This window comes from Aspergillus affinis (assembly GCF_023601865.1).
Source record: "Aspergillus affinis strain CMG 70 chromosome Unknown NODE_34_length_287566_cov_88_205910, whole genome shotgun sequence".
NCBI classification, from domain to species: domain Eukaryota; kingdom Fungi; phylum Ascomycota; class Eurotiomycetes; order Eurotiales; family Aspergillaceae; genus Aspergillus; species Aspergillus affinis.
In genome coordinates, this window is record NW_026515815.1 from 250,068 (window position 1) to 267,988 (window position 17,921).

The window sequence follows — 17,921 nt, forward strand, 5'->3', positions numbered from 1 at the left end:
CCACTAAACGGCCTCGGGATCATATTCCTAACATCAATCTATCTTAGCTTGTAAAGAGTGTGGGATCACATAGATATCTTCAACTAGCGGGTTCTGGGACCCCATTGTCATCAACCAGATGGCCACTGATCGGAAGTATCACTTGAGTTGTAGGGTTTACTCATATCATGGATCCCACAGAAAGCCGAAGCAGATAGACAGTAGAAACTGTCATCAAAAGGACAAAATAGTCCTTTCGAAACAAGAACTAATAGATGTGTCAAATCGTTATGCGCACGATAGTCTCACATTGCGAAGCCGAAGAGCTCCTTTCTGCATGCCTCGGGTTACAGTATTCTCCAGTTCAGGCCTGGAGCTGGCATAGTCACTCATCGCGTTGATTTGGATTCTCAAAGCTTTCACATTAACTTTTCTATTCCGTACTTATTAGTATTGGTGATAAACCACAGTACCAAGATTCTATTTGTCACATAGGCGACGAAACTAATCTCCTATTTTTTAGCAGTACCTGTTCAACCTAATATCAATTAACAGAGCGACCGCTATTCTTACCATCCCACCATTACTGAACATGGACGAGCTTGGTGTGCCACAAATATTGATCACGATATGAATCACCACGGAAGCTCCGAGTGACATCGAAAATTCGAAGTAGAAGGCCTCATTGGCTTGACTCCAAACAAATAGAATATCAAGAGTGCGGACGGAACGTAGCGCAGATGAGCTTTTCCATTAGTCTGGGTAGATCACTTGAAGCTGAACCTGTATGCATCAAACATGCTTTTTAGGCAGTCAGGCCAGCAGAGAAATGATTCTTTAGAATCCCGTTACTCTCCGCAACTATGTAGACTGACAATATAGGAACAGGCTTAACTAGTTAACCCCAACTGATGAGTAACTAATACGTACTAGGATTACAGAACAATGAACTACCATCAAAATAAGTGCCTGGCAACTATCTTCATCTCCTTTCCTTGCAAGTCACTAAAAAACAATGATCAAGTGACTTATCCATTCTACGACCTCAACGAATCATATAAAAGTAAGCTGCGCTTCTGTTGCAGAAAACTAACTACCGTCTTAACTCTTGAGGAGAAAAAAAGGAGTTGTCACGGGTTTAAGTCACTACCGCCCTTACCAAAGACCAATTCAGGAACGAAACAAGTCTAAAACCTGTAGCTTGGCATTGAAATGGACTGCTAACCAGTGGTTGTGCCTGATAACCAATGGGTAACTCAAGGTAATGCCAATCAGGCCAGACAGTGCGCTGTGACCACAGTGCCCTTGTTTCTTCCGCTGAAAATGGGACAGTAGCCCAGAGACCTCATAAAAAGACCTCGGCACTGCATTGACATATGTGCTAAAGGGAAGATGAAGATTACATCCAGAAGATAAAGTCAGTTGAGTTGAAACGACTGCAGCCGGCATACGTGCCTCCGGAACCGACAAAGTCCACAAATCCATCCAGGTGACCGTCAGTTCGCTGCCAGAGCTCGGCACCTGTTCCATCGTAATGTGCTATCCAATTTCCATCTCGAGTGAACTGATCGGCACGAAAAGCGTCACGTTCAACAGCGATTTCTGTCGTCCTTTTTTCTACGAGGGCGAGGTCGACCCAGAGACTTGCCCAGGAATCGATCCGGGCGCCCGATCCACCGGCACGACCTCGGCACCGAGTGCGGACATCATGCGAGCTCGTTCGACCGAATTCCCTCGAGACATAACAGAAATGAAGGGGTAGCCCTTGACAGCACAGACGATCGACAGGCCCGTGCCCGTATTCCCGCTCGTGAGCTCAACCACCGTCTGTCCAGGCTTGATCGTACCGAGTCGCTCCGCCTCCTCGATGATACCGAGCGCAACACCATCTTTCTTCGAACCCCCGGGGTTGAGATAGTCAAGCTTGGCAACAATGGTTCCCTCGAGCCCCACGGACGTCGTTAAACGATCCAAACATACAAGCGGTGTGTTGCCGATGGCATCGGCCGCCGAGCCGAGAAGTGGGAGCATTTTCGAGGCGAGAGAAATATTATGGAAAATCTCGTATGATTGATGAAAATCTTGAATGTCATTGTGCGTTCAATTTGAAAAGTACGACGGAAAGGTTACAACAGACCGGTTAAACTTCTACACTCCGTTGCCGGAGAAAATTCGGGCTTCCGAGATAGAGATTGTATTCCCGATGTATGCTCCCTTTCCCGAGGTACTGATGCTACAAGCCTACAACGCGCCCCACCCGCCGCGCCCTTCGAGTCATGAAAAACTCGTCTCAGGGAAGATTTTCCGGAAACTGAGTCACTTAGCCTCCAGCTATGATCATCAGCGCGCGTGATTACCTTGGTGTTTGTGGTTTCTGAAGGATTGTACTATATCTGATAGGAATTCCCGGGCTAGGCACAGATAGATCCAGATCAAGTATATAGCATCCCTCCATTAGCGCAAATCACATCCCCGGTGACCCATCTCGATCTCTCCTCCGCCAAAAACGTAACAATATCCCCGATATCCTGAACAGTCCCGCACCTCTGTCCAGCAGGAACCTTCTTGTTCTGTTCCTCCATGCGCGCCAGATGAACCGGTCCCGCGGCCTGATACATATCTGTATCCACAGGGCCGGGGTTGACCGCGTTCACAGTAACGCCATATTTATGTCCCAGTTCGGTGGCCCAGACACGCGTAAGGCCCTCTACGGCCGCTTTGGTAGCCGCGTAGACGGACTGCGTAGCGTAGCCGCCCCGAGCCGAGATCGAGGACAAGTTGATGATTCGACCTCCACTAGTAGGCAGATAGGGTAGGATAGCTTGGGTCATGAAAACCACAGCGCGCACGTTGATGTCCATTAGTTGGGTGTAGTTGTCCTGGGTGACGTCCTCCAGGGGGCGGTTATCACCCGCGCCGGCGTTGTTGACGAGAATGTCGATTCTATTTGTTTGGAATGCGGAGACTGTGGCATCTATGATGGCCTTCGGCGATGTTGGGTCTGTCATGTCGGCTTGAATAGCGATGACGTCATTGTTGTTGCGGAGCTCGTTGACGAGGGCATCCGCGACGCTCTTGGAAGATGGGGAGACATAGTTGAAAGCCACCTGTCGGAGTTAGCCAGGCGATCGTATTAACTACGAGCATCGATCTTACCTTCGCTCCTTGCTTGCTGAGACAGCGCACAATTCCTGCTCCGATGCCTCTGGCACCGCCGGTGACGATGGCTACCTTTCCGTGCAACGACATTGTGATGACCCAAGGAGATGATATTTCCCAAAGAATGTAGATACAGATTGAGTGAAGTCAATTCTATTATCTGGGAAAAGAGAATGTAAATGTTATTGTTTCTGAGTTCTGCCCCTCGGTTTGACACAGCCGGCTCTCGGCTTAATGCCGTCGGGGATATCTCCGAGACCCACATTGATCCCTAATTGGTATACAGCATCACTCAACAGCTTGATGTTGAGACAAAGTATTTTGTTCTCTCTAACTTGATTGCTCTCATTATGTTTTCGATCACGACCAGCAAAACAAAGGGATTGTCTCGTCAAACTCAAAGCTCATGTTTCTAGTCTCCAGAAACTCCGGCCAATCGACCAGATCTTCGATCCTCGCAGTAAGACCGGTATGAGATAGGGTCTCCGTGAATAGCTCCTCGATGTCGCGTATCATTTTATCGTGATCCTTCGAAGCTGCATTTCAAACCCGAGCTATTTCCCCCAGTAAACCTCGGACCGGGCCGTAGGGGATGTTGGGCCGGCCAGTAGCGAACGCCGTGGGACGCTTCTCTATCAGGCACCCAGAGACCACATGTACGGTAAGGCTGGAGAAGATGTGTAGAGAGTCCCAGAATCCGAACTTCGCTGTCGAGCTATTAGAATGCTCAATATTTCGAAAGTTATCTCCACGACAGTGTCTGGCCAGAGGAAGGAACCTACCGATTTTATGACATTTCGAGAGGGCGAATTGGATGGCAGTACTATCAGCTGCGGCTTGCAAACACTGGGTATTTGCGCTTGCGAAGTAATTCCTAGGCATTAAGGTGTCTTGTTCGTGCACGAGGTCATGGAGTTGCTTCAACAACAATGGGCGAATAAGAAGTATGATACACTGATTCTTCAGTATGTCACATTTCAAGTGTTAGAAGGCGTTTCATACCTGATTATAGCGAAGCATCAGGGATGCGACCGTGTGCATCGCCGGAAAAACCAGAGTCTCATCTGAGAACCCTCCCTCTCCAGTGAAAATCAAGTTTTCGGAGAGCTGCAACTGTCCTGATGATGCGGTATTTGATACGGCAGAGCTTGACTTGGGCTGTGAGATACTGAGGGTCAGAGAACTGTTTAGCGTCTGCTGCGGATAATTGGGAGCTATCCGGAAATACAACCCCTTCTTCATGAAATGCATGGGCGAGCGCCAGTAATCATTCAATACAAGTCATTACATCCATATAAATGGTCGTCCACCAGACGCGTTTGCGATGTTCCTGTTCCAATGGACTCAGGCGTGTCTGTGGTTTCGAGAGCCTGAGAAGCTCGGCCAATCGAAGGGCCATCCCAGCGTATGCATAAGCTGTCTTTCTTCGATTGAGGGAGTAGCAGTAAAAAGTCTATGTCGAGTCAGATCCAATGCAATTGTGGCAACAACGCCGCAAAAAGCTTACAATGAGGTTAAGTGCTTCAACTTGGTCTATTGTCGGCTCCTCGTACGATGGTCGTAGAAGGAGCAGGGCTTGTTTAAAAATTTCGATTCCCAGAATTAGAGAATCGGTACTTGTTGAAGCAGCACCATCTGTAGAAATCCCAGTTCTGTTGTCAATCAAAAACGATGGGACGATGGTATCGTTATATGATTCTCCCAGGACCAAGACAACAGAAAAGCAGCAAAGCCATGTTCTTTCGATTCGCTGTGATCGTGATGGATCGTATACGGCATCTATTTGAGCACGAAATCGCTTCTTTTGGTACCAGTGATAATCGGACCCCATGAAAGATTCAAACTGGCCTATAAGGTAGAGTGCGTAAGAGTGCGGTGGAAGTTTAACGAGCACTTTTGGTCCTGCGAAAGTTAGGTGAAGAGGCGACCAGATGTCTTGGCTTGACATACGGAGGTTATCATTTTCCAGAGGAATGTAAGTGTAGTTGGATGCCTTGGGTTGGGCGTCACTCTCATGGAACCCGGTTTCATCAGGGGCCAATGTCGTGGGAAAAGGAGAGGGACTGGACATGTCTTGGTAGGGATTCGAGTATACGCCTTTGAGCCTGCGGACAAAATGTTCAGTTGTCGAGTTCTCAATAAGTCGCTCTGATCGTGTCTGTTCTTGAACTTCATTGCTTGACGGGGTTGTGGGTTGCCGGTGGCTGGCGTGAATCACAGCTACTTGGCTATCGCGACTCGTCTGCCGTAGCTGTGCGATTTCACTCTCTAGCCTTCGTACATAGCTCTCAGGGACGGTCATGTCCCGTTCTCGACCTGGAAAGATGCAAGTCTGCCGACTTGAAATGCACGTTGCGCATGGTTGTTCTGCTCCTCGGTCAATCAGAGCGTGTTGATCACGAATGGCGAAATGCATGCTTACCATCACTACATTTTACCTTCTGGCTGCGACAATACTGACAGGCGCTGACAGATCTGCCTTTAAAGCGAGGCATATCTCGAATCTTGGGCAAATTGAGCGCGCAAAGAACATGTCATCTCTGACGGAGTAACTTCCCCGTCTTTCTCCACATCGGCCGTATCCGATCACCTTACCCCTGTTCCCACCATCTATGCAGGGTGGCGGTATGTATTCTCCTTCATGCCGTTCTAAAAACTGAAGAACAAAACTAATATTATTGATATCATATATGCTACACCTCCACTGCTTCTAGAGGCCTCTAGTGTAAACTGGCTGTGGATGGGGAGAAATTCAACATTCACTCTCGCGCTCTTGGGAATGTCCTCTATCTTATGGCCAGCGTTACATGCAATCCCCAGTCACTACGTGAGGTAGAGGCATTGCTTGAGTCCTCGTTACTTTCAGTGCAATCAGTGTAACTTTGTATACGCTTGAAACCTCAAACTACATATGTCTGATTATGTTCGTATCTATTATTGTTTTAGCATCTGTGTGAGCCGGGCTGGTCTTAGTGCGAGACCTCAAGAACAATCTTTCCGAAATGTGATTCAGCGTCCATATACTTGAACGCTGCCTTGGCGTCCTCAAACTTAAACTTTTTGCAGACTATCGGGTGGATCTGATGCTTTTCAGCGAACTTAACCAGTTCCTCAAATCGGTCAGTTGGTCCATTTACGAATCCCTTGAGAGAAGGCATCGGCTGATTGTAAGAACATTGACATTGGGCTGCTCGCCAGCTGTCTGGTTCTTTCCGGACGTATAGCCGATACAGTTAATTAGGCCGCCGTAAGCAGCACAGGCAAAGCTCTTGCCGATAGTCTGCGAGCCGCCTGTCTCAAGGATGATGTCTGCGCCATGGCCATTGGTTACTTGCATGACGTCCTCGTCCCAATCGGGTCTTTCCTTGTAATTGATTCCGAAATCTGCGCCGAGCTCCTTCGCCCGGGCCAGCTTCTCATTCGAGGAAGACGTGATGATGACTGCTCGAGCATTAGCAACCATATGGTATACATGGTATAGCAATATCACTGCGGATAGTATACCTTTGGCACCGGATGCTTTCGCCAGCAGCAGCCCCATAATACTAACTCCTCCGGTACCCTGTAGCATAATATATTCATCCTTTCCGCCGTTCTGGCCTAAAGGCCGTGTGCCGTTGATGGCCATCCACGCTGTCACGCCAGCAATTGGCAGAGTGCACGCTTCTTCGTCACTCATTTTCTCGGGTGTCTTGATTAACATATCTTCCTTGAAAATACGATAGGTTGCCAGAATGCCTGACTCAGGTAGTCCAAGGCTGGACTCTACAATGAGACGCTGAAACTTCCTTTATGGGTTGAAGCAGCTTATCCAAGTCCCCAGTACACTCACATCGACAAACAGACAAGTCATCTGTAAGGTCGATTCTGAGTATATATATCAAGAAAGACTCTGCGTGATTCAAACTATACACTTTCGTTCTTGAAGGAGACATCGCGTATGTCTGAGAAGTGAAGGCTATCGCGTCACAAGTATATATATCCCTACTTAATAAACTTCTCAAATTTACAACAGATCGTTACTCAATTGAAGAACATCCCTAAAGGGGTTTGACCGAACCGTTGACTCCTATCAGGCGGTATAGAATTCTAATGCATGTTTAGCGGATATTGGCCTTGGCCTTGTTCTTATCGAGTCCGTCTAAAATCAGTTGAACCTCATCATCCGCCACTTCTAGAATATCTGTGGTGGGTATTGAGGCTTCTAGCTAATTCTGTAGCCATGGTCGGCTTTGAAGAGAGATCTTTAGTCACAGTCAGCAAGAATCAATTTCAATTGCATAAAAAAAGAATCACATACTTTCCACCCAAGAGCACCTGGACGGCTTTGGGTTCAACGCCAGTTCCCTCCGCCATTTTAGTCAAAGTCGGCTCGTCGGCTAACGTGACTTTGTCATCGTCGACAATACTTCGCTTGGCTAGGGCCTTAGCAAAGGCACCGTAAATATCGTTCCACTTAATGGGACCTGATGAAGCGAGGAAGTATTCATTCTTCCCATGCCCAATGTCTTCCCCGAGGATTTTGCGTAGGATTTCGAGATAGAGGGTTGCGGTATCCACAACATGACAAACAGGCCAGGTCTGCGACATATAAGAAGCATAATCCTTGATAGTTAGGTCATAGAATACATCGGCCTACCGGATCATCCGAGTCAACCGCGCAGACTCGTCGAGCACTTTGTGCCGCCTGCACAATCGACACGTCTTGGATAGAAGTCAGATTTCCAAAGCCCTCGCCACGTCCATAAACGAGACAAGGGGCGAAGATATAGCTTCGGACGCCGTGAGTTTCCGCGGTATCGATGATCAGAGGATTCGCTTTGACAGACTACCGAGGCATTAGCGCATATTCGAGGTCCTAACCCTAGTGACTATAACCATGGCTGATCCACAGGGAAGGGGCAAGGAGAGATACCTCATTCATAAAGTCGTGCGGCGCCTTCACGTTCTTCTGCAGATCGTATAGATTCGGGTTGGTATCCAGCAAAGGAGCGTCGGTCGGCATACCCGCATGACGACTGAATTGCTTGGCCCCGGTGGTGAGTAGGAAATGCACTTCCTGACCCGTCTTTCGCTTCACCTGGCCTAGAGCCTCGATCATCGCGGGTTGATGTGTGGCGGTGTACGCATCGATCAGGAAGTAGACGATGGTGATGTTCAGATACACAATCTTCTTTGCGAGGTCGTCGTAGTCATTGAGGTTGGCAACCAGCGGCTCGGCTCCGTAAGGCTTGACCTTCTCTCCCTGGTCCTCCGATCGTACCAGAACATACAGATGGGAGTACGGTGGGAGATTGGCACTCTTCCAGCGAGCCAGCACGGTACCTCAAGGTACCCCGAAGCGCCGGTGAGCTGGATGTTGTGCAATGCCATTAGGAACTTAGACTGTTGTGTTCAGTAGGAGTCTGATGCTGACTTGGTAGGAATATTATCTATGCCCTTCGAAATAACCAAAGCCAGTGCTGCCCGTGCAAGGCAGAGCGACCGAGCATTAGCGGACGCATTTTACTTAGCTGCTAGGAAGCGACTGGGTCTTCTGAGTGCATCATCGCTATTCTTTCTCCAGTGTACCTTCCTGTCAGGCATTTATGAGATGTACTGTTTGCGGCCTTTAGGTGCCTGGCATTTGTTCAACTCGGTGTGCACGGCAATGCACTTATATTTGCGGACACGACCGCCCGAAGTTGAGAATAGGGATTTGGAAGAGCGACTTTATCTGTCGGCGCTGAAATCTGAATTGTGAATCAACCCGAAAACTGTTTTAATGTGTCCTGGACTAACCGATGCGATAACATCCAGCGAAAGTCTGCATCGAATTAGACCTCGTTCCATCCGCCGTCCCAAATCCAGCCTTCGTCGCCGAATATCCCACTCCACCGGACGAGAATATCGAAGCCCCAGATGGTTTCTCACTGAAGGAGAGCTGGTACTACTATCTCTCGGAGATCTCCCAAAAGAGAATAATGGAGCAAATAGTGGACACCTTCTACTCCGAACCAAGCGACACCCACTTGCTCAACACGCGAATCGACACCCTCACTCGTATCGCCGGCGAGATTGAAGAACATCAGACTCTTGCAGCCTTCCATCTCCCATCTTGGCTTCAGAATTCGAAGGATGATACGGAGCAAAGGGAACTTCCCTACGTTATACATGGCCGTGCACTTCTTGTGAAGGAGTGTTTGTTTTGCCCATTCTTGTTCATTTTACTGCACTCTGCGTCTCTTCAGCTCCAAGTCGTATGGGACTTTGCCAACCGGTGTCTTAATACATGCTATGAGATTATTGAACACGTGAACACGCAGCACCGGCACCATGGAACCTAGTTATCTACACGTGCAGCTTTTCGATGCGGTCTGACCATTGTTGGGGCTGCGAAGAGCGGGAAAGTTAGTATGAGACCGGATTGGAGGGATGTTGCTGAAGTGGCATTGGACACGACAAACTTTTGGGGTCAAGAGGCTCCAGATCTTGAGAAATTAGCTGGTGTTTTTCGAAAGATTCTTGACGAAAAATCACGTTGAGAACGATGCACATACTGTGGAGAGGTCCTACTAGCTGATTGGCGGGCCCAGCGATTTGTGCTGGTGAGAAGATCTTCTATGTTCACTAAAAAGCACAGTCCGTACAATGAACTGTGTATCTGATGGAGAGTGATAGTTATGAATAACGTTCCCGAGAGCAGGAGACTACTGGGTGCACAGTAGTTTCTAGTCGATACGCCTTTTCCTTGGCCTAACAATTGTTCGAAACCAGAAATTCAACTAATATGGCTCTAGTTCGCCCGACAGTATAAAATAGCGTGCTTATTCTTCCACGTCGAATTCTGTTGTTTCGACCTTATAGACAGGCCTGACACAGTATTTTGTGGGGGAAGGTCTTGGATGCCTGAGGTGTAAGATGCCAAACATTCTACTGTTTCCCTACCGAGTACGAAGTATACAGGAAGGACACCTTTTCTGCATCATCAATGGGTGATTTTGCCTTCTAATGTCTTCTGTCTTGTTGGCAGATAGTGAGATAATGCCGAGAACCCAGCAGTTTGCGGGGACCTCGATCCATCCATCGACAACCTATGTTTGTCTATCATCGGCCGCTACGGCATAATCAGCCCAAGCTCAACCCAATCCTGCTTCAAGAGTGGGGCTTGTGCTTATCAGCATTGCAAGCTGAACGAGGACAGCCGTAGCGGCCGATTATGGTAATCAACAATCCTTCCAAACCTCATTCACTTATGCGGGGAAGCGCTATCCAAGATAAATTTAGTAGAGCGCCAGGCTTAATCCAAGATCCGAACCAACCGGAAGATAACAGATATCGGAGGCCAGGGGGCAGATAACAGTGTTCTTGGGGATAATAGTAAAGGTATAAATATGCAGCACACTTCTTATCATTCAGAGTGCTAGTCAATTGATCGTTGAGTAAGAACCCCCCCATCATGACAGACAACAAGAAGGGACAACCCCAAATCCCCGAGATGACCCCGGAGGAGAAGCTCGAATGGGGCTCAGTGGTTGCCATTCGGGCGATTCCTCCTACACTTCAGGGCACTACAGATGAACAGCGAGTAGTAATGGAAAAGGCTTTGGTCAGAAAGCTCGACCTTCGGCTCATGCCAATGCTAGCCTTGATCTATATCATGAATTATTTAGACAGGTGCCTTCCCTCAAATTTCCATGAGGTGCTATTGCACAATAATGTCACCAGAAATGCGATCGCAGCAGCTAAACTAAGCGGTATCACGGAGGAGCTCAACTTGACGTCCGTTCAATTCCAGGTATGTTAGCTTCCATTGTTCTCCCCACAAAGTCTTGTAGTGTGTCTCCTAATGTTATAACTACGTACAGGTATATGTGCCAGACTGGATTAGATAGCGGATCAATCGCCTATATTCCCTGAGACGCGAGACCGAAATAAGCATTTATGGGTTTGCATTAGAGCTATCCAGCCGCTACTACAGCGAGCCGCCACCTACTGGTGATTCAGTAGATGTTGACGTTGAAGGATCTGATCATTCAAATCGCTACTCTTTCAATCGGATCTAGGTATAGGCACAAATGAATGTGACTTGATACTTATAATGTTAATGATTATTTTTTGCTTTCATACAAATACGGTATAAGATATAACGATATTGAATTGGACTAGTGAAAGATCTCTTGTATCTTTCTTGAAACCGTTGTACCTTACCTGCCGACATTGAGTGTTTCCACAGCGGGACTGTTGCTGGTTGGCTCGGACTGCCGAGCCAACCGATGCCACAATCTAACCGATACTCGGACCCCTTTCTCCGCGAATATCCGACAATGACAGCTGAAGAAATTGCATGATATGACATCTCCGCATCCGAAGCAGCTTCCCGTTATTCAATCATCACCACTCGAGTTTCCCAACTTTTACCACTTAAGCTTCATTCGAGATGTTCCTGAATTATGCTTTGGTGGATGTTTTCACAAACACCCCATTCCTAGGAAATCCACTGGCTATTGTGCGTGTGCCCGCAAGCTATAAATCCTCTTTATCTCAAGAAATCAAACAAAAAATTGCTGTGGAGTTTAATCTCTCGGAAACAATTTTCCTGCATGAGCCATCCGAAGATAGCCAGACCCCTGTCGAGTCTCTCACCATCGATACATTCACACCAAAATGTGAGATTCCATTCGCGGGCCATCCCACGATTGGAACCGCCGCCTATGTCTTTCAGAACTATCCAGCCGCTCTCTCTGCAAGTCTGAAAGACTTGGTGACCAAAGCGGGCCATATCCCCGTTTCGCAGGACGCAACAACCGGTCTTGTGAGCGCACACATTCCAGTTGATATCCACATAAACCAAGCACGGGTTCCTTCCAATCTCTCCTTTGTCTCTGATGCCTCGCCCGCCGTGTCTGTTGTGAAGGGCCTCTCATTCGTCCTAGCCGCCGTCCGGGATGTCGAGTCTCTAGGCAAGATCTCCAGCGGATTGATTGAGGATTGCGTCAACCCACCATTTCTAGATGAGGGATGGAATGTTGGCTTGATCGGGACGAAATACTATGTCGACCTGGGAAAGGATGATCAAGGTTGCAGACAGCTTAGAACAAGGATGTTCATCACCTGGGAAGACCCTGGAACCGGCAGCGCGTCGTCTACATTAGCCTGCTTTTTGGCATTGAAAGAGCCAAAGGAGGTGGGCAGCGGACCTTTTCACTATCATATTGTTCAAGGAGTGGAGCTGGGGCGAAGAAACGATATCTACGTCCGGGTAGTTCGGAGTGAGGATGGGGAGAAGATTGCAGAGGTTTTGCTTCAGGGCGAGGCTGTCTCGATCGGCGATGGGCGAATTACAGTCCCGGGTCAGGGTATATAATACATCAAGGATTCCCTAAATGATTCATTGATTCAGCCAGGTGACTTTCCATTCAGATACTTTCAGTTTGGTACTAAGGCTGTTAGTTATCTATAAAACCCTTCATAACAAGTCTATTACGGTCCATCGGATTATGCAAATTCATGATTCAAAAGGTCTTAAATTTTTAAATATTTTTTCTGGCCAAAAGTTCAGTATTGTTTCTAGTAAATAGAGACTCTATTTCTACTTATCAAAACTGGAATCGATTATAATATATTACAAACTCACCCTATACTATGATGTATCAACAAAGAGAGATAGCACATAATCAGTAGCTATGTTTATGAGAGAAAAATGAAAAACGAAAGCTGAAATAAAGAATAGATATAGATTGTCTATTGCAGGATATAATATTACCAAGTTAAATTGACGCCGAAGAGAGTGGAGAGTAATATAGAAAAATAATCGGACAGAAATATACATTGATACTTTATACAACCGCGATCTCTAATCGTTAGAAACAACTATTCCATAGAAGATAACTATGAGAAGGTTATATGATCCAAGAGCGATAACGAAAGAAAGACATCAAATCCGATTTAACCAAAGATATCACCCATTCCATAGTCCATACCTCAATCTTCTCTAACAACACATCTTAGGAGTGGATGAGCTTCAGGTCGCCGGCTGGGAAGTCGGCATAACCGCCGACTTTCCCGTTGCTCTGGCACGTCTGCTGTATCTCGTTCAGGAGGGAAGCAACCATTCCAGGATGCATGCCCGAGCACTGGCCGCCAGGACAGGTGCCGGGTCCGGTGTTCTGTAGGCAGCGAAAGTCACCGCCACAATTGGCCCCGCAGATCTGGAAGGCGGCGCTATTTCCGTTGGAGTATTGGCGCCAGATAGGGCTGCAGTCGTTGCCGCCGCTACCTACAACACAGAAAGTCTTGGTAGCCTCCTCGGCCTTAAGGTTGTTGATCATCTCGGTGACGTCGCCGGAAGAAGGGTTACCATCCGAGGTCTCGCAGCGAATAACCCACTTATCGGTTTGCGCGACAGCACTGAGGGCAAGAGAGAGTAGTACTATGGCCTTCATCATGGTGACGATGTTGTTCAAGGGCAGTAGTGTAGCTCTTTTGGTTGCTTTTTTCGGGGGAGGAAAGAGGTTTTCCAAAAGTAGTATTGAAAACCAGTAGAAATATTTGAGTGATGTGTCAAAATTGCGGTCTGTTTCGTGAACTGGATGTCCTCTTTATACTGTTTGGTTCTCGGTTCTGATCCGAGAAGAAACTTTGAAGGATTTCATCCTGAATCCTGGGAGGAACTAGTTCCATGGACTCTGCCAAGGTCCACTCTAAACCCTGAAATGATCGGCATGTATAGAGCAACTCTGTCATACTGTTCGCAGTTGTCCGACAGCATCTGACGGCTGGCATGGCAATTGTGATCGTCGTTTTCGCTCAACCTCAACTATGAATGAGCTCGTCCAGTTCGTTCCGTCAATATGAGGTAGCTCAGAGGGTCGGATCCGGATATGTAAGTGAAACAATTCCGCTACTATGGTTTTTTTTTTTGACGGCACAAGTTTTTTGGGGGCTTTCCAGCCTAAAATAGGAGAGATCACGGGCAAGAGGCAGTCGGTCCGCGGTGGGTAAGCTGGCACAGTGAACCCTCGCTATGCCGATCCCGGGCTACCTACCCCTTTAAAGCGAATTCTTGGACTGCCACAACCATTTCACCTCCTCAATTCGTTAAACCCCAGCCATATCGAAATCTATAACGATCTTTCAGTCTCGCAAAAGTAAGGTGATTTATTTCTTCTTTTGTGATTATTACACTTGGACAGGCTGTTGCAAATATCTTCTTTTCGTTGTGGTGCAGATATAAATCCAGTCAAAATATCTATCCCAGCACTGTATATACTCATATCACCTTCTCATTCAACGATACTTGCCGACCAACACCGTCGCCTGACATCAAGCCCTCAAGGTAGCTTCTATAGCATTATCCAGACGGGTTCCTGCAGGAAAAACATGGACCTCTTCTTTTCCTTTCCTTTTTGAATCTCGGGAATGCCATGAGTTGATGAGTATAACATATGTTAGGGCTTTGAACGTGATTTCAACGGAGCGCGGATGGGCCCTGTCTGAAGCTATGGTCTACAATTATGGTGACGAATCTTCCGTCATGGCCAAGATAGACTATTTCTGTACTTTTCTGATAGTGCGAGGCACTGATTTGACTTGAGCCTTGGGCCGCCCATAGACCATAGGTACCTTAACATGCCCATTTACCATTAGCCCCCAGATTTACATTGTTTATATGCTTTTTTTATGTCACTAGCGGTATATGCTGATGCTCTAAACGTTCCCTTTCAACTAGGGCAAATTACCAAATAAATTCCTGCTTAATCTACTCTCGGTCTAAAAATCTATATTTTTGTGCATAGAAAGTTGTCTATGCCCTGGCATACACTAACTGTCACATTGAAAATCATTAAATCTTAACGAATTTGGAATAGAAATTGATTGCTACTATCAATTACAAATATTTTGAGGAAATGGGCCGGTCTGGCCCACTCCAAGGTACTCCACGCGGCTTCGTTCTTTCTTAGGATCTATGGATATCACGTGGGATCACATTTGGAAAATACGAAGAGACGGAAAGCCTGCTGTGCGTGTCTACTAGTAAGAAGTGGATTTATGAACAAAATTGCGCATTCTTGGCAATAGAAAATACCTCATCGCAAGTCTATCTAGACACGTTCAATTGGACACTAAAATTGTTAGTTATCTATCAAAAGTTTTATCACAAGTCTATTACGGTCCATGAAATCTAACTAGGGCCGAAGTTTCCACGCAGTAATCCTTTTGAATTTCACACAGTTAACACATTCATTCATTACTTGTAGCGCATTCTGACTCGCAAGGCGACATTAATAATATCCGTCACTAGGTCACCAACCAAGGGGCACTAATGCCATATTCTTACTCTTACCGTTGAACCCTGAAGACTGAGACAACCGAACGCGATTCTTCCCTTCCAAATCCACCCTTGTTCTCCAATATGGAGTTAGCTTTCTATCATATACATCCCACAGCCTCGGCAAGTAGTGGACATCTTCCACACAGTAGCGAACAATTTCTTTGCGCAGTGGTCGCTCATTGAAAACCTCATAGCTCCCTCCGCGCTCTGGGGCGAACAGCTTTATTCCTTTTTCTTTCGAAGCGACCCACGCCTTGCGTTCAACCTCCGACATGAACAAATCATGTTCGACGCATTTCTTCAGCCCGGAAACGAACTTGCTTCTCCTAGGGCGTGTTGCAAGCTCCATCAATTGCAAATCTTGCACTCCGGCGAGCTTGACGTTGTAGTGGTGATTAAGAGCGTCGGAATCGTGACGAACGTCAAATATAACCTTCGGGATCTCAGGTGCCTCTAGTATGTTACGGAGGGTCTTGCCACTAGCTCCCTTCTTAGAAAATGCCTGGTCTTTGAGAGTGTAGACATCGATGAGATAGGTGTAGTTAAGCGGTCTGATGTATATCTGCATTATAGATATACTGCCAGTGCGACCCAGGTCGACGCCTTCCAAGTCGATGAAAAGAGATGGGGGCGACACTGGCAGGTTTCGGCATTTCTCAACGACTTTAGCCATTTCTGTGGTTGTATCAACAAAGTCGAAGGCGTTCTTCTCTTTTTTCTCAGAAATACTCGTCTTCTGCAAGCGCTCCGTAAGCCTGAGAGGCTTCTCGAGAGATAAGGACTGGTTAGGATTGGCTATTTTGCCTCCTGCGTGATTTGCGTCTTGCTTCGATGAAGTGGTCTCCTGAATACTTGTCTTTTCCAGAGACTCTGCAAGTTTGACCATCTCAGCGATAGGTGTTTGAAACTTGGCCATCGTCCCCCTAGTCTCAGGTTCATTTTTTTTCTTTGGGTTGTCGGCCATAATTCGTAGAATCCCTGGCAGGTCAGCACTTCCATGTCGACTATATTAGGTATTTATACATACAAGATACACGAGGTCAAAGCTGGCGTGGTTTCAAGAAGTGTGTAGTATAGAGAAGTAAAGGAAGAAAAGGCCTTGTAGGAATAATAATTTGGCCAAACGCCCTGCGTTCATGACATCGACATTACTCACTTCCAGGTGCTCTAGACGTGCTGCCCGGAAGAATGAGAGTCAATAATATACTGCTTGATGTATACATGATGCATCTATGATGAGATAATAATAAACAATCAACGGTCTAATCTTCCGCAGTGGTAGTAGTAGTAGTATTATTATTTAACATCCAACGGACCAAGGTGCTCTGAGGGGGAGACCCGGCCCTGATGACCTCCTATGGGGCACTGGGGATGTTTTTAAGCTCAAACTATATATATAAATAGGGTATACAATTCCAGAGGTTAATTTCGTTACAGCTTATATATTATGCAAGCGTCAGGTTTCGACCAAGTCCTTGAGAATTCTCAGTTAGCTCCCCTCAAACTTACTAACCGAAGATTGTCCGGGTGACGTTTTACCACTACGCCACCCCGCCGGCGTGTATTCAACGAGCCTATGGATCAGCGTATGTGACTAGTAAGGTTTTGCAATCCGCAATGATATGTCAAGATGACAAGAGATGACTGTGACTATGCTCTCTTGTTGTAGCTGATATACATCGGATGGCTGATTTCAATATTCATTTTTGTTGCTCTAGCTCGCTCCATTATATTCTCTTATGTAATGTATTCAAGCACATACGACCACAGGGTGTGGAGAACAGGGCTTCCCGTCCGCTCAGCCGTACTTAAGCCACACGCCGGCAGGTTAGTAGTTGGGTGGGTGACCACCAGCGAATCCCTGCTGTTGTATGTTTTTGCTTTCTTTTTTTCTTTTTGACTCTGTCTGTTGTTGAGTTTTAGCGAGCTCCCCTAATCATCAGGCCGACTTTGGGTACTGCGCTATAAAGTTACCTCGTAGTTGGCCTGCGATCCGACGCGGGAACTACCTTGGCGTTCTTGTACCTCGCCTGGCGCGATGGTTGCTGACCAACTGATTGGTCTAATCGGCTGTTCTCGCACTGGCCCATTATCGGGGCTTCTAATAGTGTTTATTTCTGTGCTTAGTTCCCAGTGCGGCTAAGATTTGGAGCTTCCGTTAGTCAGCGAACACGTTGTGCCTCGGGTCCATGAAGGAACAGATAATTGCCCGGTCGTCTCTCCAAATCCTGCAGAAGGGACTCGAGAGCTCATACAAGTTAACTTGTCCCTTCCAACGGCGTGAAAACTTGAAGCCTGGTTCTGATTAGGTTAGGTGCACAAACCATTGGGGGCAAAGCCTTCCAGCAGTGCATCGGTGCACCTACCGGCACAAAAGGTCACCAGTGCCCTGGTCGAGAAGCCGGGTTGCAGCCCTGTGGCCGTGTACGTGCATGAGTATATGAAAGCGACAATGCTTCGATGGGGCATA

At 47.1% G+C, this 17,921-nt stretch overlaps 8 protein-coding genes across 8 annotated transcripts; 2 read left to right on the forward strand and 6 right to left on the reverse strand.

The window, feature by feature from the left end:
- Positions 1-1,596: 1,596 nt before the first annotated feature.
- On the reverse strand, positions 1,597-2,010 carry KD926_006522 (tryptophan synthase beta subunit-like PLP-dependent enzyme; the record flags this gene model as incomplete). Its single annotated transcript, XM_053099515.1, has 1 exon — positions 1,597-2,010. One exon carries the CDS (start codon positions 2,008-2,010, stop codon positions 1,597-1,599), a length of 414 nt encoding a protein of 137 aa, XP_052956779.1.
- Positions 2,011-2,411: 401 nt separating this feature from the next.
- Positions 2,412-3,228, reverse strand: KD926_006523 (SDR family NAD(P)-dependent oxidoreductase; the record flags this gene model as incomplete). The annotated part of the gene is made up of 2 exons (XM_053099516.1): positions 2,412-3,086; positions 3,136-3,228. 2 exons carry the CDS (start codon positions 3,226-3,228, stop codon positions 2,412-2,414), a joined length of 768 nt encoding a protein of 255 aa, XP_052956780.1.
- A 453-nt stretch (positions 3,229-3,681) lies between these two features.
- On the reverse strand, positions 3,682-5,440 carry KD926_006524 (Pyruvate/Phosphoenolpyruvate kinase; the record flags this gene model as incomplete). The annotated part of the gene is made up of 5 exons (XM_053099517.1): positions 3,682-3,845; positions 3,921-4,092; positions 4,141-4,296; positions 4,646-5,040; positions 5,089-5,440. The coding sequence occupies 5 exons, from the start codon at positions 5,438-5,440 to the stop codon at positions 3,682-3,684; spliced, it is 1,239 nt and encodes a 412-aa protein (XP_052956781.1).
- An 831-nt stretch (positions 5,441-6,271) lies between these two features.
- Positions 6,272-9,293, reverse strand: KD926_006525 (NAD(P)-binding protein; the record flags this gene model as incomplete). Its single annotated transcript, XM_053099518.1, has 6 exons — positions 6,272-6,579; positions 6,643-6,896; positions 7,439-7,719; positions 7,778-7,966; positions 8,054-8,440; positions 9,150-9,293. The coding sequence occupies 6 exons, from the start codon at positions 9,291-9,293 to the stop codon at positions 6,272-6,274; spliced, it is 1,563 nt and encodes a 520-aa protein (XP_052956782.1).
- A 1,283-nt stretch (positions 9,294-10,576) lies between these two features.
- On the forward strand, positions 10,577-11,012 carry KD926_006526 (MFS general substrate transporter; the record flags this gene model as incomplete). Its single annotated transcript, XM_053099519.1, has 3 exons — positions 10,577-10,794; positions 10,846-10,915; positions 10,986-11,012. The coding sequence occupies 3 exons, from the start codon at positions 10,577-10,579 to the stop codon at positions 11,010-11,012; spliced, it is 315 nt and encodes a 104-aa protein (XP_052956783.1).
- Positions 11,013-11,557: 545 nt separating this feature from the next.
- Positions 11,558-12,484, forward strand: KD926_006527 (PhzF family phenazine biosynthesis protein; the record flags this gene model as incomplete). Its single annotated transcript, XM_053099521.1, has 1 exon — positions 11,558-12,484. The coding sequence occupies one exon, from the start codon at positions 11,558-11,560 to the stop codon at positions 12,482-12,484; it is 927 nt and encodes a 308-aa protein (XP_052956784.1).
- Positions 12,485-13,124: 640 nt separating this feature from the next.
- On the reverse strand, positions 13,125-13,565 carry KD926_006528 (uncharacterized protein; the record flags this gene model as incomplete). The annotated part of the gene is made up of 1 exon (XM_053099522.1): positions 13,125-13,565. The coding sequence occupies one exon, from the start codon at positions 13,563-13,565 to the stop codon at positions 13,125-13,127; it is 441 nt and encodes a 146-aa protein (XP_052956785.1).
- Positions 13,566-15,422: 1,857 nt separating this feature from the next.
- On the reverse strand, positions 15,423-16,367 carry KD926_006529 (ribonuclease H-like protein; the record flags this gene model as incomplete). The annotated part of the gene is made up of 1 exon (XM_053099523.1): positions 15,423-16,367. One exon carries the CDS (start codon positions 16,365-16,367, stop codon positions 15,423-15,425), a length of 945 nt encoding a protein of 314 aa, XP_052956786.1.
- Between the last annotated feature and the right edge of the window lie 1,554 nt (positions 16,368-17,921).